Below are 24,728 nucleotides of genomic sequence, written 5' to 3' on the forward strand. Positions count from 1 at the left end.
TGGCTCTCTCCCTGACTGCTCAGCCTATGCCAAAATCTCAATGGTAGATGATCGCATATCCTCGTACCTCGACTGTATAACACCTGAACACCCTATAATAGTGAGGGGACACGACCACCGGCTCCCTACACTTGATACGGAGGGAGTCAGGGTCACCTGGGATCCAGCAAACAGAAAAACACAAATGAACGAACAAAACTTATCTGTAGAAGACTCAGTAGTAGCATCCAGCATTCACACAGTCCAGGAAGTTGTATAAACCGCAAAGTGATGCAGTATGGGAAGGGATTTAAAGGGTGCAATCAGTGCACTGAAGCCTTTATTTGTATAAAAAAGAAAAGTCTCGGTTCTCGGGAGTTCCGCAACCGATTTTCACAAGACAGGTATCATTGTAATCAGCAGGATCAGTCCTACCAGACGGTATGCCTGATTTAATGGAGTTGATCCTGCAAAAAATTAGAAAGTGACCCCAGGTTAAGTGAGCGAATGATGGTAGTGTTTCTCTGGCAAAGGTGGCTTTATTCATGGATCACAGTGGCAGCCCTCGCGCCTTGGCTTCTTAGGGCTGCGCAGTGAATAGAGGGCACACCCTTTCATTCCCTGTGGCACACCCCAATCTTGGTGCTCCTACTTGATGGTGAATGGAGTTCCTTCCTGTTTAGGTATTTTGTCAAAGTGCGAGGCAGGGGTGTGGATGTAGTGGCCAGCAGATGGTTGGGGAGTCGTAAACCAGGCAAGTAAATAAATAATTATCTCCTTAGTAAAGTGCAGGGTAGGAGTACTAGTACAGCCAACAATATCAAGGCAGAGTTCTGGTCAGTTCACAGTGTATATTTTCCCCAGCACCAATGTATGGATAGCAGCAATAATGGGGGTTGTGGTACTCTTGCTCTCTGTCTTTCTAAAGTCACTCTGTAGAACCTTAGTTATGCAATTAAGGCTCGTAGTAGATGTTTCTGTAATTCCCAGACAAAATTTACTTGCAGTTGGCCAAATCATCTCTAAGCCTGGAAGGGTGTGTTAGCAATATTCCCTCTAACAGCAGTAAAGTCTCTTTCTCTCTGCCATAAACTGATACAATACCTTCAGAAGAAAAGGAAAAGACCCCGGGTATCTCAAAAGCAAATGGAGGACAGTGCCTACACAATATAACTGTAATGGGGTACCCGAAAAGAGGTGACTCGGTACAAGCTCAGAGTATAATAACGAAGGAAAGAAAAGGAGCTCAGAGTACCAAAAGGATAATAATAAATAAATATTTTATTGTATCAGAAACATGATTAAAAACACACATACAAATGATGCCATGGACAGGGTAGAGGGAGCAGGGAAAAGAAGAAAAGCGCCACCCTGGATGAACACACAGGTCACACAGTATATAGTACAAAATTGGTAAGGTCATGAGAAAGATATACAGGGTACAATGACCAACTCATAAACCAGGTGTAACAAAAAAATGAAAAGAGATATAAGGCAAGTGAAAGGTCAGTGAGAGAACCGACTACAGCTGTGATGCATAGTGTGCTGACCAAAAAAGTAATACAAAAATTGTATAGGACCAGCAGAACAGTGAGATAAGCCCAGTAAGGAATCTCAACATCGGCAGCACACAGCCGTAGGGGGGAGGCTATGACCTAAAACTTACCAAAAGTGGACCAAGTGTGGACAAGAAAACCAGGATGGCGCTACCCCAACGTGCGTTTCGGCGTGCCTTCGCCCTGACTACTCACTTTGTCCTTAGGATGTTGTGTAGAATTTTTCTTGTAATGACGTCTATGATTGCCATGCTGGGCACACCGCCGTGATTAATATTGTTTTATGTATTAATATTATGACTTGGAAAATAAAAATATATATTTATTTTAAAAAAAGAACTACTCACTAGCCAGGGGACGGACCCAGGTTCATCTCCTGGCCTACTAAGGATTAAAATCAAAGTGTTAACCCTGACTTATCCATACAGTAATACTGATCTACAAACACGGCTAATCAAAACATTTACTTAACAAAACAATATTATAACAACCCAATATTATAACAATTTTAATCTAATTAAGAGGTTGAATCAAAGTGTTAATCCTGACTTATCCATACAGTACTACTGGTATACAAACACAGCTTATCAAAACATTTTACTTAACAATACAATATTATAACTAGAGATAAGCGAATTTTTGAAACGTTCGATTCGCCAAATTTTACAAAAAAATTTGCTTTGTGACGAATTACTTCGTCACAAAGCGCATTTTTTGGTAAGTAGCGGGTGCAATGACAGAGAGCTGTGATAGTGCCGCCCCCGTCATTGTACCCCTCAGATGCCATGTTCATACATGATCGCAACATCTACATAGTACATTAGTACATTAGTCCGAAAAAAGCCCTCTGTCCATCCAGTTCGGCCTGTTATCCTGCAAGTTGATCCAGAGGAAGGCAAAAAAAAAACTGTGAGGTAGGAGCCAATTTTCCCCACTTTAGGGGAATTAAAAAATCCTTCCCGACTCCAATCAGGCATCAGAATAACTCCCTGGATCAGCGACCCCTCTCTAGTAGCTATAGCCTGTAATATTATTACACTCCAGAAATACATCCAGGCCCCTCTTGAATTCCTTTATTGTCCTCACCATCACCACCTCCTCAGGCAGAGAGCTCCATAGTCTCACTTCTCTTACCGTAAAGAATCCTCTTCTATGTTTGTGTACAAACCTTCTTTCCTCCAGACGCAGAGGATGTCCCCTCGTCACAGTCACCGTCCTGGGGATAAACAGATGATGGGAGTGATCTCTGTACTGACCCCTGATATATTTATATATAGTAATTAGATCTCCCCTCAGTCGTCTTTTTTCTAAAGGGAATAGCCCTAATTTTGATAATCTTTCAGGGTACTGTAGTTGCCCCATTCCAGTTATTACTTTAGTTGCCCTCCTCTGGACCCTCTCCAGCTCTGCTATGTCTGCCTTGTTCACTTGAGCCCAGAACTGTACACAGTACTCCATGTGTGGTCTGACTAGCGATTTGTAAAGTGGTAGGACTATGTTCTCATCACGGGCATCTATGCCCCTTCTGATGCAACCCATTATCTTATTGGCCCTGGCAGCAGCTGCCTGACACTGTTTTTTTGCAGCTTAGTTTGCTGTTTATTAAAATTCCTAGATCCTTTTCCATGTCAGTGTTACCGAGTGTTTTACCATTTAGTATGTACGGGTGACTTGCATTATTCCTTCCCATGTGCATAACTTTACATTTGTCAGTGTTAAACCTCATCTGCCACTTATCTGCCCAAGCCTCCAATCTATCCAGATCCATCTGTAGTAGTATACTGTCCTCTTCAGTGTTAATTACTTTACACAGTTTAGTGTCATCTGCGAAAAATGTATACTTTACTATGCAAGCCTTCTACAAGATCATTAATAAATATATTGAAGAGAATAGGGCCCAATACTGACCCCTGAGGTACTCCACTAGTGACAGTGACCCAATCTGAGTGTGTACCGTTAATAACCACCCTCTGTTTTCTATCACTGAGACAGTTACTTACCCACATACAGACGTTTTCTCCCAGTCCGAGCATTCTCATTTTATATACTAACCTGAGTGTAAAAACAGTGTAAAATTAACATAATATTTTTTTAAATCATACTTACACCTCTGTTTGCTCACGACGGGCTGGCCGCCGGCATCTTGCTTGAAGATCTGGTGAGAAATATTGTGCAGAGCGAGATTACATCATCACGCTGGCTGGCGTGGTGACGTCATACGTCACTGCGCACAAGATTTCAGCCGAGAACCTCAATCAAGATGGCGGCTGGCAAGCAAATGGAGGCAGTAAGTATGATATTTTTTACACTATTTCAGGTTAAATCGATTCGCTAACACGAAGCACGAGAAAATTTGGCTTCGAAGTGAATCAAACTTATCCTGAAATTTGGATCGAATTCCACTTCATGGGACTCGATTTGCTCATCTCTACATTATAACAACACAATATTATAAAAATGTTAATCTAATTAAGAGGTTAAATCAAAGTGTTAACCCTGACTTATCCATATAGTGCTACTGGTATACAAACACAGCTAATCCAAACATTTTACTTAACAATCCAATATTATAACAATTTTAACTTTATAATATTTCCAAATTTTCTCCACTCAGTCTATTAAGCTCCCAGTAAGTTGAAAATCTGTAAGGGAAGCCAGTGCTAGAATTTCTGACTTTCTGGATTATAAAATACAGATTTGAGAAAGTCCATTACCAATGCAATCCAATCTGAGGACAGACATAGCATTAGTCAATAAGGGAGGGCTGTCAATCACCAATAGGACCACCCACTGGACTTCTACACATTGAAAGTCACCAATAGGACCACCCACTGGACTCCTACACCTTGAAAGTCACCAATAGGACCACCCACTGGACTCCTACACCTTGAAAGTCACCAATAGGACCACCCACTGGACTCCTACACCTTGAAAGAGCCAAGATTTTAATCAATAAATTACAAGTTCTACTGAATCTTTCACCACAGATGTTCACATCGATCTGCTCAGCTCCTCCTGCTCTGTAACATGATGTCTGAAGATTACACTGCCTTTTCAACATGATAGGTTCCCTTTAAGTAAATTCAGTCACCGGTTATGAAAAGACTTGTAGTGATACACAAGGCAGACATCTACTTAGTGATTTAAATGTCAGTCCTGCTGATATAGTTCACAGATGGTCAGATAGTTGCAATGTTCCAACCAACTCAATCATTTCCAAGGCAATGCATCCAATCTTGTTTTATTGCATATTTTTCTTTCTTATCTGATCGCCCCGGAAATAAATCAGAAACGCATTTTCTATACAAAGGCGCAATGGCACCTTAAAATGCCAGCAGTCAATAATATCATCACAAATCATGTGGATGTAATTTCTCACAGGGAGTTCCTAGTGATTGAAATGATCACATTATCCCTACAGGCAGCCGCTTCTCATGAGCCTGAAGGAACATTTGCATAATTGTGACTTTTGATTCATAAAGATTATAATCGCGTCCTATCTAATGCAGTTTAGGCAGAAGTCTGACATAGAACTCGTAGGGGTCTAAGTTTTCCTTAAAGAGCATTTCCTCATTAAATGGAGAAAATAATTACTAGAAATCTGGGCTTATAAGGTGTATGCAAAATGTAGTATTATGTTATATTATGAAAATTCCTACAATTAACATAACATTTTATAAATGTAATTAAAACAATTCTCAGAAATTTAATTTGTTCCAGTTTTTCCCCTTTTTTCCACAATAGGTTGACTCCTTGTGTTTGCTGCAGCTCACTTTGCTGCTTTGCTGTGTAGGCTAGGTCAGAGTCAACAGAGTCATCTCATTACTATTAGAAGCTCTGTATACAGCTCTTTTTCTTTGCTCACCCATCCATCTAAAAGATAAGGGAACATACCAACCAGTGGATAGACATTTAGGCCGTTGGCTACCACTCTTCACATAAGTATTTTTAGGTTTCAGGTGGTATAACGGGATTAGCTCAAGGGATCACCGTCTCCTGGGATAGACGGCCGCTATTGGCACACAAAACACAGTCTAGTCCAAGCAGGTATGGTGCAATTGGCCTCAGTCAGTTTTATTTGCTTTTGCAGAAAAAAGTATTAAACAAAACAGTACAAAATAAAAGGAAACCCTGGCTGTCTGGCCGCATACCTCTAGACATCAAGCAGCCTAACTAAAGGAAACTGAGCCTTGTACTCAGCACCATAAACAAGACACACAGTTGCTTTTTTACTCACATCAGAGCTTTCCCAGGAGCCCAGGTTCTCAGGTGATTAGCCACAGTTCCACAAATACCCGGAGTGGCTAATTGGAGCAAGGACCCACCTAACTCGCCCTACTCCAAGCAGCCAGGCCCTTCTAACCAGGTTTTTGATAAAACCCTTACAAACAAAAAACATTGTTTTCCTTGCTGCTTCAGCTTTCCCTGGCTTCTATTTAGAATGTATAAGACAGGAACCTTGTGAAAATGGCCATCCGGGACACTGAAAGCTGTTTTTTTCTTTGGCCTCATCAGTCAATGGTACTTGCCAGTAACCTTTTGTAAGGTCTAATGTGGTAAAAAACCTGGCATTACCAAGCCTATCAATTAGCTCATCCACTCGAGGCATTGGATAAGCATCAAACTTTAAGACAGCATTCAGTTTTCTGAAGTCATTACAGAAACGTATGGTGCCACCAGGTTTGGGAACCAAGACTATAGGACTAGACCAGTCACTATGGGACTCCTTTATAACCCCTAACTGAAGCATTGTTTGGATTTTTGGGGAAATTAGCTTTATGCCTAGCCTCAGGTATTCTATAAGGCTTTTGGTTTACTCTGACCCCTGGTTCGGTTATGATATCATGTTTGATTATATATGTTCGACCAGGTAGCTCAGAAAAGACATCTTTATTTTTCTGTACAAATACCTTTTGTCTCTTGGGTTTAAGATCCTGACAAGGTGTCTGCAATCTTTATCTATGGTATCTCAGTGCTAAATTCCTTTTTGCAATTATTGTTAGCTGCTAACACCTCTTGGTCCTTCCAGGGTTTGATTAGGTTCACATGATAAATTTGGTAGGGCTTAAGTCTACCTGGTTGATGAACGGGTAATTCCTTTCTGCCACCTTCTCGATAATTTCATAAGGCCCTTGCCATTTAGCCAAAAATGTACTTTCTACAGTGGGAACAAGGACGAGTACCCTATCACCAGGGTTAAAGTTTAGCAGACCCGTTGTAAACCCGGGACTGACTCTCCTGAGCTTGCACATTTTCCTGTTCAGTCAGTGGGATAGGTTCTACAGCAGAAACACTTTTCAAGCATATTCCACATTTGCCAAAACAGAGGAAATTCACACCCCACAATGACATTATGCCACAGTTACCACAAATACCTGGTGTGGCTAATTGGAGCAAGGATCCACCCAACTCTCCCTGCCCCACGCAGTCAGGCCCTTCTAACCAGGTTTTTGATAAAACCCTTACAAACAGAAAACATAGTTTTCCTTGCTGCTTGAACTCCCTGGCTGCTATTTAGAATGTATAAGACAGGAACCTAGGTGACCACTTTCCCCCTGGTCCTGTCACAGTAGGTAATAGCCAGATAATGCCAAAAGTTTCTATCTTTGACTTACTATCATATGTTAGTTTGAGTACCTGACCCTACAGAGCCACTCTTTGTTAAGTACTGTTGGTAAAGAACATTTTCAGTGACCAGCGGTAGGACCCCATCAGAGAACTTCTCATATCTCAGCTTCCTGAACCCCAAGAGTAGTTAATGGATTATAAAAAAAAAAAGCAACAGCACAAGTTAGGACGCAAAGGTATGGTCGGTTTTATAAAACCTACTGTCAAATCCCCTGTTAGGGAATTCTGAACTCTGGAGAGCAGCTACAAAGAGCATCCCTCTCTCTCTCTCTCTCTCTCTGGAGGACTCTGAATGGTCAGCCATCAAACAAGTGACCTATTGATTTCAAAGTAAACAGTGCAATACCTCATTTTCCCTTTGGGAGTGCTGCAGGGAAATCGAACATGTGCTGACAGTTTTCTCTGCAGATTACTGCGATCACTAGTGGTCCAAACACCTTAACCTTGTCACGGGATTGTCAAAATATTCTGATTAGGCTTTCTAGTCAGAAGTAACATACTGCACATCACAACAGACAGAGGGGATATTTTAGTTTGTATCTCTGATTATCTTTCCACTCTACGCCCTGCCAGGAAATGATGGGTAAGAAAGCTTCTGTTGAAGGACACATGACTCCACGGCTTATCTGATATCTCCACTCATTGCCATCATGAGACACAATTCAGTTACCGTATTTTTCGCCGTATAAGACGCACTTTTTCCCCCCCAAAAGTGGGGGGAAAATAGCAGTGCGTCTTATACGGCGAATGCAGCTTATTTTGCGATTTGCGAATTTTCGCGCAAATTTTTGCGCGATTTTTTGCGCGAATTTTAGCGCGATTTTTTTTTGCGCAAATTATTTTGCGATTTTCAATGATACATTTTCATGTATCAGCTGTGAGGGAGGAGGGGCTGGGGGCCGGCGTCTGCTTTTATAATGACAGCGGGGCCCGTGCAGTGACTATTCTACTACACGGGCCCCGCTCACTGTATAATCGTATGTCTAATAGTAAATAGTTATGTACATAATCGCATAATGAGCGGAGTACTTACAACTACAAACGCTCGCCGAGAGGAGGGAGGAGGCAGGCTGGGAGGACGGGCGCTGGCAGTGTGTGAGTCATACGTCACGCGCCTGCGCCGCCCACTTTATGAATGAAGCAGGCGGCGTGGGCGCATGACGTATGACTCACGCTGCCAGCGCCTGTCCTCCCAGCCTGCCTCCTGCCTCCTCCCTCCTCTCGGCGAGCGCTTGTAGTTGTAAGTACTCCGCTCATTATGCGATTATGCACATAACTATTTACTATTAGACATACGATTATACAGTGAGCGGGGCCCGTGTAGTAGAATACAGTCACTGCACGGGCCCCGCTGTCATTATAAAACCAGATGCCGGCCCCCAGCCCTGTATTGAGGGTCATTCACTACAGGGACACTTATGGAGGGGATCTGTGGATGACACATAGCATAAGATGCTATATATGTGTCATCCACAGATCCCCCCCATAACTGTCATACACAGAGACCCCAATAAGAGCCACCCACAGATTCCCCATAAGTGTCACCCACAGATCCCCATAAGTGTCACCCACAGATCCCCCATAACAGTGCGTCACCCACAGATCCCCCATAACAGTGCCATCCACAGACCACAATTAGTTCAAAACCCACCAAAAGCACACCTTTTGGTTCAAAATATTTTTTTTCTTATTTTCCTCCTCAAAAACCTAGGTGCGTCTTATAGGCCGGTGCGTCTTATACGGCGAAAAATACGGTAAACTGTAAATAAGTGACCCCACGTTCCTTTATGACAATGGGATGTAACATAGTAACATAGTTTAAAGGGCTGAAAAAAGACATCTGTCCATTCAGTTCAGCCTGAATATGCCTAATTTTAGTCTACTTTCGCACTGGCGTCTTGGCTTTCCATTTGTGAGATCCATTCAGGGCTCTCACAAGCGGTCCAAAACGGATCAGTTTGGCCCTAATGCATTCTGAATGGAAAAGGAACCGCTCAGAATGCATCAGTTTGCCTCAGTTCCGTCTCCATTCCGCTTTGGAGGCGGACACCAAAACGGTGTCCGTCTGACGAAACTGAGCCAAAGACATAGCCAAGACGGATCCGTCTTGAACACCACTGAAAGTCAATGGAGGACGGATCCGTTTTCTATAGTGTCATAGAAAACGGATGCGCCCCCATTGACTTACATTGTGTGTCAGAACGGATCCGTCCTCTATTGACTTTCAATGGTGTTCAAGACGGATCCGTCTTGGCTATGTTAAAGATAATACAAACGGATCCGTTCTGAACGGATGCAGACGGTTGTATTATCTGAGTGTGAAAGTAGCCCTAGGCGTATTTCAGCTTGATAAATGACCCCCTTAGTTTTTAATGCTGTCTCCGTACATTATTAAAATATATGGTCTCAAAGTAGGCAAAATTTGTATTGGCCGAAGTCGTGTGAGACTCCAGTGAATTGATTCAGTAATCACATCTGCCTCTTTAAAGGGAACCGGTCAACAACTTTATGCTGACCTCACTGAGGGCAGCATAAAATAGTGACAGAAATGCTGATGTCAGCGGTGTGTCACTCATCAGCTAAAGGTCAGTGGTTGCTGAGAACCAACATCACAATCATTGCAGCCCAGGCCTTGAAAAGAGTCTAATCTACCTGAGAAGAGTCCTGGTTATCCATAATCTCCTGTGCTCTCGCCCATCTGCTGATGGTTGGCAGTTCTCTCCTAGAGAGAAAGGGAGAAAACTTAGGTAGAAGACGGTCAGCCATCAGCAGGAGAGCAGGAATTCATGAATAACCAGGACTCTTCTCAGGTGGCTGGGACTCTTTTCCAGGCCCAGTCTGCAATGATTGTGATGTTGGTTCTCGGCAACCACTTACTTTTAACTTATAAATGACGGACCGCCGAAATACACTCACCTGTCTCTACTCTGTTCTGACGTTAGTATGGGCAGCATAAAGTTGATGACAGGTTCCCTTTAAAAACATTTTAAAATAGAAATCCTAATTGGCTTTTGGTACCGCGGTACCAAAGCAAAGCAATCGAAGCATAATTAGGTCCAAAGTTTAGGTCAACTTTGATTCATAACGAATCTGAATTTCCTTGCGCTTCATTGTAACAAATCAGTTTTTAATAAAATGACGGCGGCACATGTTACAAAGTGAAAGTAAGAAGCCCGGGAACGCAAGATCACCCATAATGCTGTGCAGACAGCCAATCCTTAGATCGCCATTCCCTGTGATGTCACAGCCTTATAATACCCTCATCCCAAACGGTCTCCGCCATTGTCCTGTGAGCTGAGCATAGGGAGAGACATGGCAAGCGCTCATGCACTAGGGTAAGTCTTGGTAATAATGATTAATAGAAAAATATTGGAGAGGGAGAGAGCAGGGGGAGTGCAGGGAGTCTGCAGGGACAGTGCAGAGAGAGTGCAGAGAGAGGGCAGGGAGAGTGCAGAGAGAGGGCAGGGAGAGTGCAGGGAGACTGCAGGGACAGTGCAGGGAGAATGCAGGGAGAGTGTATCACGGTGTGCACCATGTTTTAGTGTACCGAGATTTAGAGTTAGCATAGAGTTTACCATGGCAGTAGGGGCTGACTGGCAACTTTTGGCCCAGGGAGCAAGTAACACCCAGAGGCCCACTGAGCCCCCCTCCTGCTTTCCCATATCCCCTGCCTCCTCCTGACCCCCCTCGCCACTTTCGTCAGCCATGTAAATTACAACACAGGAAAACAAAATAAACTAGGGATGCTCCGATATATCGGCCGCCGAAACATATCAGCCGAAAATGGCATTTTTGGTATAATGCCGAAAGTGTCATTTTCTGGCTGATACAGTGTTGCATCTGTGTATTCTCTCCTCCCTGCTGGGTGCTGCTCTGTGTCGCCCCCCCCCCCCCCCCCATCATGACACTTGATGACTTTTGCAGAAGAAACTGTATATTGTGGGGCACGGTATATGCTTTATGTGTATAACATAAACATATTTTATATGAAAACTTACAATTACTTGGCTTGACGCTTGGGGATCTCGGACGCCACTTCACCACTTTGGCCGGGGGCTCGGCGGAGCTGATGTGTTTTATCCTAATGAGAAAAATATCATAATAAGGATTTGGAGAAGAGGCAGAGGGATAGCAGAGCAGGGAGAGGCTGGTACTGCTACTAGGGGGCTCAGACCATGGGGGAGTAATAAAGCCCACCATAATGCCCCCCCCCCCCAGTAGAAATAATTCTCCTTATAATAGACAGTGCAAAAAATACCCCCTTGTAATGTCCCCAGTTGAGCTAATGTCCCCATAGTGCCCCCTATAATGTGCCAGTAGCCAATAGGCCCCCCTATAATGTGCCAGTAGCCATAAGCCCCCGTATAATGTGCCAGTAGCCAATAGGCCCCCCTATTATGTGCCAGTAGCCATAGGCACCCCTATAATGTGCCAGTAGCCATAGGCCCCCCTATAATGTGCCAGTAGCTATAGCCCCCCATATAATGTGCCAGTACCCATAGCCCCCCATATAATGTGCCAGTAGCCATAGGCCCCCCTATAATGTGCCAGTAGCCATAGGCCCCCCTATAATGTGCCAGTAGCCATAGTCCCCCCATATAATGTGCCAGTAGCCATAGCCCCCCCATAATGTGCCAATTGCCATAGCCCTCTTATAATGTGCCAGTAGCCAGATAGGGCCCCCTTATAATGTGCCAGTAGCCATATAGGCCCCCCTATAATGTGCCAGTAGCCATAGCCCCCCCTATAATGTGCCAGTAGCCAGATAGGCCCCCTATAATGTGCCAGTAGCCCATAGGCCCCCCACTATAATGTGCCAGTAGCCAGATAGGGCCCCCCTATAATGTGCCAGTAGCCAGAGAGGGCCCCCCTATAATGTGCCAGTAGCCAGATAGGGCCCCCCTATAATGTGCCAGTAGCCAGATAGGGCCCCACTATAATGTGCCAGTAGCCCATAGGCCCCCCACTATAATGTGCCAGTAGCCAGATAGGGCCCCCTATCAGTGACAGAAATGAGAGAAAAAAAAAAGTCAGTCAGTCAGACTTATACTTACCTCCTACCTCCAGCACCTTCACTGAAATACTCCCGTCCTGCCTCCAGCGCTGCTGTCGATGTCCATACTTTACGATGTCCATACTGACGTCATTGCGCCGCCTGCACCGGTCCGGCGGCCTCTCTGATAGGCTGCCGGCAGCACGCCTCCCCTGCTCCCCATCTCCCTCCGCAGGCCGCAGTGCTGAGCCTGACAGACTCAGTCACAGATCATTCCGGCCCAGCCGGCCGGCCGGCCAGGACAATGAGCTAACAGAGAGGCCCGGGGGGCAATTGCCCCCCTGTCCCCCGGCCCAGTCCGCCCCTGAATGGCAGGCCTGGAAAGCTTCAGAACAACTGATTGGAGCCCAGCTATTTCACTGCGGGGGCTCCGATCAGAAGGCATCCCTCTGCCTTACCTTTCAGATGCTACGATCGGTGTTGATCGCAGCATCCAAGGGGTTAAATGACAAGTTTCATCTCTAGTGACAACCATAGTGCTGTTATACTGTAACAGTGAAAGCTATAGAGCCCCCATAACAGTGACAGCCACACTGCCATCATGACTGACAACCAGACTACCCCCATAACAGTGACAGCCATACTGCCATCATGACTGACAACCAGACTACCCCCATAACAGTGACAGCCAGCCATCATAACAGTGACAGCCACACTGCCATCATGACTGACAACCAGACTACCCTCATAACAGTGACAGCCATACTGCCATCATGACTGACAACCAGACTACCCCCATAACAGTGACAGCCATACTGCCATCATGACTGACAACCAGACTACCCTCATAACAGTGACAGCCATACTGCCATCATGACTGACAACCAGACTACCCTCATAACAGTGACAGCCATACTGCCATCATGACTGACAACCAGACTACCCCCATAACAGTGACAGCCATACTGCCATCATGACTGACAACCAGACTACCCCCATAACAGTGACAGCCATACTGCCATCATGACTGACAACCAGACTACCCCCATAGCAGTGACAGCCAGCCACACTGGCATCATGTGACAACTATAGTGCCCCCGTAATAGTGCCAGTCACAATGTTCCTTAGCACTGTAAAAACACCATTGATGGTTCACAGACTCCATCTCCTCCACATTGTACAACTGAGTCAGATATCCTCCACCTCTCTTCTCATACTTCTGATGATGTCAGAGAATCAGGATGTTGCTCCCTTCCCCCCGGGTCCATCCCCTGTGCTTTGAACTGCAGCTCCGCTTGTTCAGATTGGCACTTTATGAAAATACTGTAATGTTGAACCATGTTATAGTGTGGCTGCTCTGCATCTTTCTAATGTCAGACGAGTGACCATACGTCCTCTTTTTCCCGGACACGTCCTCTTTCTGGGACCTAAAAAAATTATCTGTCCGAGATTTATAAATTACCAAAAATATCCCCGATTCTCAAGGTACAATTCTGTAATGCGCCCTGCTATTACATTTTATCAGCCTGGACATGCTAGGAGTTGTAGTGCTCTCCTCTTATACCTTATGCCTATAATGTCCTCTGATGCCAGTATATATTGTATATTACATTATTCCTTCTGTCTGTTGTATTGTTACCCCCTTTCCCGGGTATGGTGTCCTCCTTTTGGGGGGTTATGAAAGTGGTCACACTACCTTTGTGCGTTAATTCCCTGCCATTCTCTGCTTGTTTTCAGTGAATTGGAACATTCTGCTGTGATCCATCAGCGTGTTGGATTGGACTGAGATCACAGGGGGGGGGGGGGGGTAGAATGTCTACAGCAGCACAGAGGATGTCAGAGCAGACGTTAATCCTCAGTTTTCTTCATTCTCATTTGTGTTTTACTTTCATCCCCAGGCCAGGAGCGATTTGGGAACATGACAAGGGTCTACTACAGAGAAGCTGTTGGAGCCTTCATCGTCTTTGATGTAACAAGGCCGGCTACCTTTGAGGCCGTAACAAAGTGGAAAGAGGATTTAGACTCAAAATTGACTCTCTCTAATGGTTTGCCAGTTTCTGCAGTACTTCTAGCCAACAAATGTGACCAGGGCAAAGATGGCTTTAAAAACAACTGCACCAAAATGGACCAGTTCTGCAAGGAGCACGGCTTTGTGGGCTGGTTTGAAACCTCAGCAAAGGTACGTTCCCAAAAAAACGTGGCTCGTAAAGTTACCCTGTGATACCCTAGGCAATGGCCGCATTGGTCTCCTCTCTGTATAATCATCTCTACCCCCACCACAGCCTGTTTTACAACTTTATTATAGCTTATTATTAATACAGTGAAACATCTTTGATAACATAGCTGCAATAGCAAATGGTCTTCTAGAGGGGTCCCCTTAAAAAAAGACCAATATATAAAAGAGATAAGGAGAGGGCATAATCATTCAGGACTGACTATTCAGAGGTGACCCACATGCTCCTGGTCAGTAAGAGCACTGCATCAACCTTAAAGGAGTTTCCAGTACTTGGATAGTCCATCAGTATCTCATCAGTGGAGGTCCAACTCCTACCACCACCGCTGATCAGGTGAATGAAGGCATTGCGTTTTCTTTGTACCCTTTATACCAAGCCGAGAGCTGTATATGTAGTTATGTCTACAGCCACAACCAGATGTACAGCCTTGTGTATGAAGACAATGAAAGCAACGGTTACAGGTACGGACAGGAGTCGGACCTCCTCTGATCAGATATAGATGGCCAACCCTAAGGATAGGCCATCTATAATAAAGTCTAGGAAAAAAACTATAAATGAGAAGTTCTCAAACTTTCTAAGACCAGGGTCCATACATTATAATGAAACCTGGGCGAGTGTGTGACTAAACGTTTGTTCCCATCAATTCTGGTCAGACAAACCCTTTCATTTTTAGAGACATTCTCTCTTTCCAATCATCCCTTCTTCACAAACCATCATGTGTTTGCATGTTTTGTCTCTAACCTTTTCACTACTTTAGACCACCAGGGATATTACCATTAATCATTCAAAGCAGTAGTGATGTTATCAACCCCTTCACTGCCCTAGACCACCAGGATTACTGCCCTAGAGAGCCACAGATGTTACCACTAACCCCAGGGATCTCCTCATTAACCTATACCCTGCTCTAGACTACCAGTGATTTTACTATTAACCCCTTTACTGCCCTAGATCATCATTAGTTGTTTACAAATAGCCACGTTAAGATTCTAAAGTGACTGTCTGTTTTATGAGTAGTCATAGCAGGGGGTCTTCAACTCCAGACCCTCCTCTATCAACCAGAACTGCTTCAGAGAGAAGCCCCCACTTAGCAGGACCTGGCTTATCTACCCACAGATTTAAATGGGCAGCATGTAATGCTACTATTAAAATAAGAAAATATATAAGTTACAGCTCAGTTGATAGAAGGACATGTTCTTTCAAAGGTGTCTTCATTAGATGATGTCTCTTTAATGCCAATTAGGTCTCTGTTACTGTGATCTGTATACAGGGTAATGCAGGGAAGACATAGTTCATGACACTCTGGCTGTGCTACCCAGGTCTCCAGTTAAATGTAGTATTATGATGTTCTGCAGCAGCTGAGGTGTGTATGATGAGTTACTGCAGTAGCAAAGGTCTGTATTATGATGTTCTGCAGCAGTTGATGTGTATATAATGAGGTTCTGCAGCAGCTGAGGTATGTATTATGAGATTCTGCAGCAGCAGAGGTGTGTATAGTGATGTTCTGCAGCAGCTGAGGTGTGTATTATGAGGCTCTGCAGCAGCAGAAGTGTGTATTATGAGGTTCTACAGAAGCTGAGGTCTGTATTAAGATGTTCTGCATCAGCTGAGGTGTTGTTATGATGTTTTGTAGCAGCTGATGTGCGTATTATGAGGTTCTGCAGCAGCTGAGTTGTGTATTATGAGGTTCTGCAGCAGCTGAGGTGTGTATTATGAGGTTCTGCAGCAGCCGAGGTGTGTATTATGAGGTTCTGCAGCAGCTGAGGTGTGTATTATGAGGTTCTGCAGCAGCCGAGGTGTGTATTATGAGGTTCTGCAGCAGCCGAGGTGTGTATTATGAGGTTCTGCAGCAGCTGAAGTGTGTATTATGAGATTCTGCAGCAGAGGTGTGTATAATGATGTTCTGCAGCAGCTGAGGTGTGTATTATGAGGTTCTGCAGCAGCTGAGGTGTATTATGATTTTCTGCAGCAGCTGAGGTGTGTATTATGAGGTTCTGCAGCAGCTGAGGTGTGTATTATGAGATTCTGCAGCAGCTGAGGTGTGGATTATGAGATTCTGCAGCAGCTGAAGTGTGTATTATGAGGTTCTGCAGCAGCTGAGGTGTGGATTATGAGGTTCTGCAGCAGCTGAGGTGTGGATTATGAGGTTCTGCAGCAGCTGAGGTGTGGATTATGAGATTCTGCAGCAGAGGTGTGTATAATGATGTTCTGCAGCAGCTGAGTTGTGTATTATGAGGTTCTGCAGCAGCCGAGGTGTGTATTATGAGGTTCTGCAGCAGCTGAGGTGTGTATTATGAGGTTCTGCAGCAGCTGAGGTGTGTATTATGAGGTTTTGCAGCAGCTGAGGTGTGTAATATGAGGTTCTGCAGCAGTATCAGCATTTTAGATGTGCTTAGTTTTAAAAACAGCTCTGTCCTATGGATCTGTCCAAAACAGATCCATGAGACTATGTTCAGATTTGCAAACTGTGGGACCCTCACCTGTCTGTAAAATAGGGGGTCCCCTAACCCCATCCCACCTCACCCCATCCTAGTGGTCACCACATCCAGACTGCAAGAGGAGGCATGGAAAGAGCCGTGCTACATTGCTTTCATAACTCCACAGTCGGCTCAGCTGATTCGGTGAACCCGGACACCTCTCGCAGTCTGAATGTGACAGCCAGTGAGATGAGGCGAGACAGAGGACCCCCATTTTTGAGATAGATGAGGATCCCAAAGGTGTGGGACTGGCATACAGTATATCAGACATTCATAACATATCCTGTGGAAATACCTCTTTAAACTCTTGACCCGACCACTTTCAATGAATACAACATTTTTTGTACCTACATTTTCCACCCAATTTACTTTTTCAGCCTCCACGAATGATTTAATTTAGCAGTGACAAACTTTCAAAGGTTCATATTTTTAAGCTTCAATTAGTAACAGGAACAATCAACAGCTCAGAACATTAATCAGCCGTGGGAACTGGGAAGGTTAAAGGGACCCTGACATCTGTGTTTGAAACTGCCCACAGTACCATTTTCATCTGGTTATGGTGTTCCAGAAGTGACTCTTAATTTCTTTGTGAAAATGCACCTTTATTCTAGTTCTCGAGGTATGTAAATTAACTTGTTAAAGTCAAGGAGGCCGATGCAAACCTCCTGAAAGTCAGGCTTTCCCCACCCGCACCCCTCCTCCTGCAGCTTCATTGACATTCTCCAGGCCAGGAAACATCATCCCCTGTTCTCAGGAGATCCCTCAACTGGTGGAACGTGGTCCTCAACTGATGGAACGAGGTCCACTTGGGATGCCATCTCTTTGGACCCTGAACACCTGCATTGGAGGAGGCCAGCCTCTTTTCGGATGCGTCTTTGACAGCAGGTCTGCTGTCAGGAGTGGAACTAAAGCTGTCCAGATGCTGGATAGTGTCAGGACAAGGCAGGTTCTTGCACCTGGAATTAAGAAGGTCGGGGGAAGGATTTGTTTTGGGGGCCTGGTTGGGTGTCTGAATGAGTTTAGGCATCTGATCTGGGGTCTCAATTAGTTTAGGGGTCTGAATTAGTTTGGAGGTCCGCGGTTTTCATTATTTTTTGGGCTTGTTTGATTTTTCCACAAAAAAAATAGTTCCAAAAAGTGTTTGAAATGTATAAGAAGATGCCATATTTACCGTTGGTGTTCAGCTCTGACCTTCATCTGACCACAGGCCTTTACTAAAACTAGCTGACTACTCTGGTCTAGACAGTAAAGCTGTTTGAGTGTGCTTTATGGCAGCTGCAATAGATGGGAGTTAATGGCAAAGAGATATCATAGATTATTACAGTCTCCAGGAAGTGCTAGCTCCTCCCCCAGAGACCAGGGTGTGGCAGGGGAGATGCATACACAGGTATATCTGTGTACATAATCTTGACTTAACAATAACAGACCTGTCCTTAACTTTTAATAATAAGGTGACTCTGCTCATTCTGTCCCAGTCTACACAGCAAAGCTGGCAAATGAGCTCCAGAGGACATCTTCAGACTACTTTGACTGCTCTACCGAGCATGTGTAAATTTTTAGTATATTTCGAGATTTTATGTTGATAGCAACATAAAGCAACCACAAATGTTTTTTTAATATTTTTATAATAAAAACCTGATTGAAATAATGTCTATAACGATATCTTCCTTTTAAAGAGGTTCTCCAGCCCTTTCACATATTCACTAATCAGTATCAACCTGTGTAGGGAGCATATTTTACATAGTACTTACCAGTCCCTCGCTCCTCCTACCTACCTCCTCCATATTCCACAGCGCTTTATAGATATTATCATCACCCGCTGTCCCTAGTGGAACTCACGGTCTACTGTAAGTTCTTTATCGGGATATCTTTGGAGTGTGGGAGGAAAACAAACTACCTGGAGAAAACCTACACAAACACAGGGAGAACATACAGACTTCATTCAGATGTCCTTGACCGAATTCCAACCTAGGACCATAATGCTGTAAGCAGGGGTGCACCTGCCCTTTCTGCTGCCTGAGGGTAAAATTGAAATGGGGCCTCTCCTCTTCCTCTGTGCCAAACTCTCAGTCCAACTCCTTCGCATTGTTGCCAAACAGAATTTTTTCTGGAGAAGTTGTCCCAAAATCAAGGACAGCCAATATTTTTTATGGACATGTTGGAAAACCATAATGAATTATAAAAAGTAATACATGTGAATAGCTCAATATACTGATAACTCATTACCAGCATGATGATAATTATCACCAAAATATTCCACCAGCCTCAAAAAAAAATAATCATGGACACAATAATTTTTTTTCACAGGAAAAAAAATTGCTATTTTTACGGACCGTCCAGAAATTTCAGGACGGTTGACAACCCTGCCGTTCCCCCAGCCCTAGTGTTAAAAACAGATTTTGGGCGGACATTACATACAGCACTACAAAACATAAAGAGAAATACAATACCACATACCTCTTATATCCAGTGATGTCTCCTCTAATGTAGACGCTCTCTTTCCTCATCTTCTACATTAGGACCTTCTTGGTGATTTCTTTCAGCTGCCTATCGTCAATGCAGAGCTTGCCACACAGACATCTTAAGTCACTCACTTTTAAATCATTCCCCCCTCCGGGTACCCCAACATTGTCATCGCAATGCTATCCCGAATACTATGCCGCCATGTGCTCCACAATGCCCACAAACACTATACTGCAGAAATAAAAGTGCCATTCAGATAGCCCCCATACTAATAGTTCTCCCCAAAGTCCCACCAATAGTACTAGTGCTCCCAGACTGCCACATACAGTACCACCAATAGCGATAATACTCCCCAAGTGTACCCCCATTAGTAGCAATGCCCTCCATATTATGTCCCAAAAAATATCCCCACTGTACCCCCAGTAGTAATAATTTCACTGTAGTGCCCCCCGTAGAAATAATGTCCCCCTATTGTGCCTCCAGCAGTAACAAGGCTCCTCTATAGAGCCCCCAGTAGTAAGGCCCCTATAATGGCCCAGCATTTCTAATGCATCCTGTAGTAGCTTCAACATTTATAAAGCCCTTCTGTAGTGCCCCCAGTATTAATAATGCCTCTGCTGTGCCAACCCCCGTAGTTATAATTCCCCCTGTAGCACCCCAGCATTTATAATGCCCACCTACAATTTTAACTCCCGTGTAGTCCCCTGTATTATTAAGCCTCCATCATACCCATATGTATAATGCTCCCTGTATTATTGTGTACCCCTTAGTGCCCCCTGTATTATAATGTCCCCTGTAGTGCTCCAGCCCTGGCATCAAGGCAAATGCATCAGATTCCGGCCTAAATGCCTTAAACCACATTTATTACACCATTTTTCCAATGTGCCCAATGATGGGGTGTTAATTCGCAGAAAGTGGGTGTCGCTTCATTGAGAAAAGGGGTGTTACTTAAGACTGAAGTGAATGGGAACAGCGCTGCAGTAATCAGCTCCATCCACTGCACAACGGATGGAGCTGTGTATCCCTGGAGCTGACGTTACTGCAGAAGAGATAATTGGCGGGGGCACGGAGTGTCAGATCACATAGTGATGGCCTATCCTACACCGTAAACCAGGCATGCTCAACCTGCGGCCCTCCAGCTGTTGTAAAACTACAACTCCCACAATGCCCTGCTGTAGACTGATAGCTGTAGGCTGTTCGGGCATGCTGGAAGTGGTAGTTTTGCAACAGCTGGAGGGCCGCAGGTTGAGCATGCCTGCCGTAAACAGTTGGAGAGCCCCTGTAGGTTTATGACTGTACTTGCTCTTTAACATCACCAGTAAAACTTTCAGATTGGCAGATGATTCTTCTTTTTACTGGTCTTCAGTAATCTCGTCCCTGCCACTTCTCAGATTTCCTAGAAATTGAATAAGAGTAACATTTGCAAGGATTTGGTACGGTTATGCTGTGCTAAGAGCACTTAGAGGTAGGTCATAATTTGCTGGAGTGTTCTTGTCTGGAGAAGTTTCAGCTGCAGGACACAAGAGATTTTTTTGCATTGCTTGATGCTGATATACTGTAGGTTTCAGCCTCCTGAAACTCAACAGATTTTGATCCCTATACATTACTAAGCTATGAACACAGCATAAGTTTACTTCTGGCGCATAGCCCTGGCTCTTCGTGGCCCCTTTTGGGATGGTATGTGCAGGTACACATTTACCAACATTGTAGTTGGCAATTCAGAGCATATAAGCCCCATCCTAGGAACACCACAAACCCACCCAGTGCCACCCACATACAGTGAGGAGCAGAAGTATTTGAACACCCTGAGATTTTGCAAGTTCTCCCACTTAGAAATCATGGAGGGTCTGAAAGTCACATTGTAGGTGCATTCCCGCTCTGAGAGACAGAATTTAAAAAAAAATTCAGGAAATCACATTGTATGATTTTTAAAGAATGTATTTGTCTTGCACTGCTGAACATAAGTATTTAAACACCTGTGAAAATCAGTGTTAATATTTGGTACAGAAGCCTTTGTTTGCAGTTACAGAGGTCAAACGTTTCCTGTAGTTCTTGACCAGGTTTGCACACACTTTGGCCCACTCCTCCACACAGATCTCCTCTAGATCTGTCAGGTTTCGGGGCTGTAGCTGAGCAACACAGAGTTTCAGCTCCCTCCAAAGATGTTCTATTAGATTTAGGTCTGGAGACTGGCTAGGCCACTCCAGAACCTTGATATGCTTCTTACGGAGCCACTCCTTGGTTATCCTGGCTGTCTGCTTCGGGTCGTTGTCATGTTGGAAAATCCAGCCACGATCCATCTTCAATGCTCTGACTGAGGGAAGGAGGTTGTTGCTCAAAATCTCACAATAAATGGCCCCATTCATGCTCTCCTTAATACAGTGCAGTCGTCCTGTCCCCTTTGCAGAAAAGCACCCCAAAAGCATGATGTTACCACCCCCATGCTTCACAGTAGGGATGGTGTTCTTGGGATGCAACTCATCCTTCTTTTTCCTCCAAACACGACGAGTGAAGTTTAGACCAAAAAGTTCTACTTTGGTCTCATCTGACCACATGACTTTCTCCCATGCCTCCTCTAGATCATCCAGATGGTCATTGGCAAACTTCAGACGGGCCTGGACATGTGATTACTTGAGCAGGGGAACCTTCCGTGCAATGCATGATTTGAAACCATGGCGGCGTAGTGTTCTACCGACAGTGACCTTTGAAACTGTGGTCCCCGCTCTCTTCATGTCATTGACCAGCTCCTCCCTTGTAGTTCTGGGCTGATTCCTCACCTTTCTTATCATCCGTGATACCCCACAAGGTGAGATCTTGCATGGAGCCCCAGTCCGAGAGAGACTGACAGTCGTCTTTAGCCTCTTCCATTTTCTAACAATTCCTCCAACAGTTGATCTATTTTCACCAAGCTGCTTGGCAATTGCCCCGTAGCCCTTTTCAGCCTTGTGGAGGTCCACAATTTTGTCTCTGGTGTCTTTTGACAGCTCTTTGGTCTTGCCCATGGTAGTAGTTGGCGTCTGACTTACTGTGGGATGGACAGGGGTCTAAAGAGCTCAGACGGGTGCTACTAAGTTAGATTAAAGGCACAGTAACAGGTCTTTGAGAGCCAGAATTCTTGCTGTTTCTCAGGTGTTCAAATACTTATGTTCAGCAGCGCGAGACAAATACATTCTTTAAAAATCATACAATGTGATTTCCTGAATTTCTTTTTTAAATTCTGTCTCTCAGAGTGGGAATGTACCTACAATGTGAATTTCAGACCCCTACATGATTTCTAAGTGGGAGAACATGCTAAATCGCAGGGTGTTCAAATACTTCTGTTCCTCACTGTATGAATGGGGCTTATATAAGCCTTATCTATTTTCACTTATGGGAATGTCTCTCAAAATTAGGGACAGCCTCTGCAAATTCAGAACTTGCTGGTAATTTGGCAGTTATGGTATAATAAAGCACAGTCTAACCATTCATTTTATCATTACGGCCAACAGTGGCATACTGTACAACAGAGGTATAAGACAGTGAGATACAGCAGGACATAAGCATACATCCAATGTATACCCCCTTATAGTCTCTGCATACCTCCCAAATATTCCTTTTTCCAAGTGAATTTCCTGCAAAGTAGACATAACAGGGCCGTGAAACTTATGTGAATATGCCCAAAAGTGGGAGTTTCTGGGAATCTACTGTAAATGTTGGACAGTAAGGTTTCTGGGTGGTAGATGGAGGTCAGATGGCACACTAAAAACACGGATATGCCTTGACCGGCGTGTAGTTTTCCACCTTAGAAAACCCCTAACATCCACTCCCTTGACTTTGCTCTGTCCGGACATAAGGATAACCCTGTCGTAGCCGCAAAGCCTTATCTGTTCCTGCTGTGAAGGAAGGAGGAGGTGAGTAAAACACTAGACATCAGGTATGATTATCCCTTTTACCACATTAGGCCACCATATACAGACTTTACTATACTAGACCACCAAGAATACAGACATTAACTCCTTTACCACACCAGACCACCAGGAATGCAGATATTAACTCCTTTAAGGCCCTAGACCACCAAGAATACAGAAATTAACCTCTTCCCCACACTGGGACACCAAGAATACAAACATTAACTCCTTAATTGCCTTAGACCACCTAGAATACAGACATTAATTCCTTTACCATATCGGACCACTGGGAATACAGACATTTACTCCTTTACTACACAAGACAACCAGGGATGCTTCCATCAAGCCCTTCCAAGGCCACAAGGGATTCTTCCATTTACCACTTACCTTTACCACCAGAAATGCTTATATTAAACATTTTTTTTCCCTAGACCACCAAGGTTGATAACATGAACACCTTCAATATCATAGACCACCTGAAATATTAACATAAACCCCTTAATGGAAATAGCACTCACTAGTACAAACCAAAAAAGTGCTCTATATAAACAAAAATGCCAGCAGAGTGCCCCCCATTAACAAACACATTGAAGAGTTAAAGGAGTTAGTTTAGCTTTGGGCTAAACCTAAACGCGTTATCCTGGTAGTCCCCTGATATTCACGCTTTAACACCTATACAGGCATCTGGACTTCGCTTCAGGGTAGCCAAAATATGGCGACCTCTTGGAGTAGTATCTGTGTGGTTAACAGTTGACCCACGGGGTTTAGGGACACTGTTCTTGTGTACCAAGAGGTCAAGCAAAATCATAGTCAGGGACATGGAGTACATGCAATACGGTAAATGGTCCAAGGTCAGGGCAGGCAACGTAGGATCAGAACAGATAAAAGGCACAAGTCAGATCAGGCAGCAAAGAGTCAATACAGTTAAACAGGCAGAGGTCGGTACATCAGCGGACAACAGGATACAGCACACCTTAGCAGGTACTTGCAAGCTAACAAACCTATTGCTCAGGCATCCTCCCACTGTGGAAGGTGTCTGAAATAACCCAAGGTTACCAGCTATTGGCTGGCGAAGATTAGGGTGTATGTGCACTGGCCCTTTAAGAGCCAGAGGGAGTGCCCACGCTCTACGGGTACTAGATGAGAGGATTTTCTGGCAAGCAGGCTGCAGTCTGCGAGAGGGAATAGATCGGCTGGGCCAACCCAGGAGAAGACAGTTTGAGGTGGGTGTGGAGCAGCGGGTGAGTGCAGCAGAACAGCGGCAGCCAGCAGCCGCTGCTGTACAAGGAGACTTACTAGTTATTCATAGGATAGGTGTTTGATCACTGAAGGCTCTGCTGCAGGGACCTCAGCATAGGTGATAAATACTTTGTGGGCCAACCCCTTTAATTTTATGATACTTCGTTGGTTAGACCCAGTACAGGTGAGATGCACACTAAAAATACTCACATGCCTTGATTGGCCTGTGCATTGACACCAAAAATAACCCTCTAACCTCTGACCCCTTCTGTTAG

At 44.4% G+C, this 24,728-nt stretch overlaps 1 protein-coding gene across 1 annotated transcript in view; it reads left to right on the forward strand.

The window, feature by feature from the left end:
* The window catches only part of RAB38 (RAB38, member RAS oncogene family), a 76,842-nt gene that overhangs the window by 30,101 nt on the left and 22,013 nt on the right, over positions 1-24,728 (forward strand). The window contains exon 2 of the mRNA XM_044287250.1: positions 14,055-14,335. Within this exon, the coding sequence (XP_044143185.1) occupies positions 14,055-14,335 (281 nt within the window). The remainder of the gene's footprint in view (positions 1-14,054; positions 14,336-24,728) is intronic.

The sequence above is a fragment of the Bufo gargarizans genome, chromosome 3, assembly GCF_014858855.1.
Source record: "Bufo gargarizans isolate SCDJY-AF-19 chromosome 3, ASM1485885v1, whole genome shotgun sequence".
NCBI classification, from domain to species: Eukaryota; Metazoa; Chordata; class Amphibia; order Anura; family Bufonidae; genus Bufo; species Bufo gargarizans.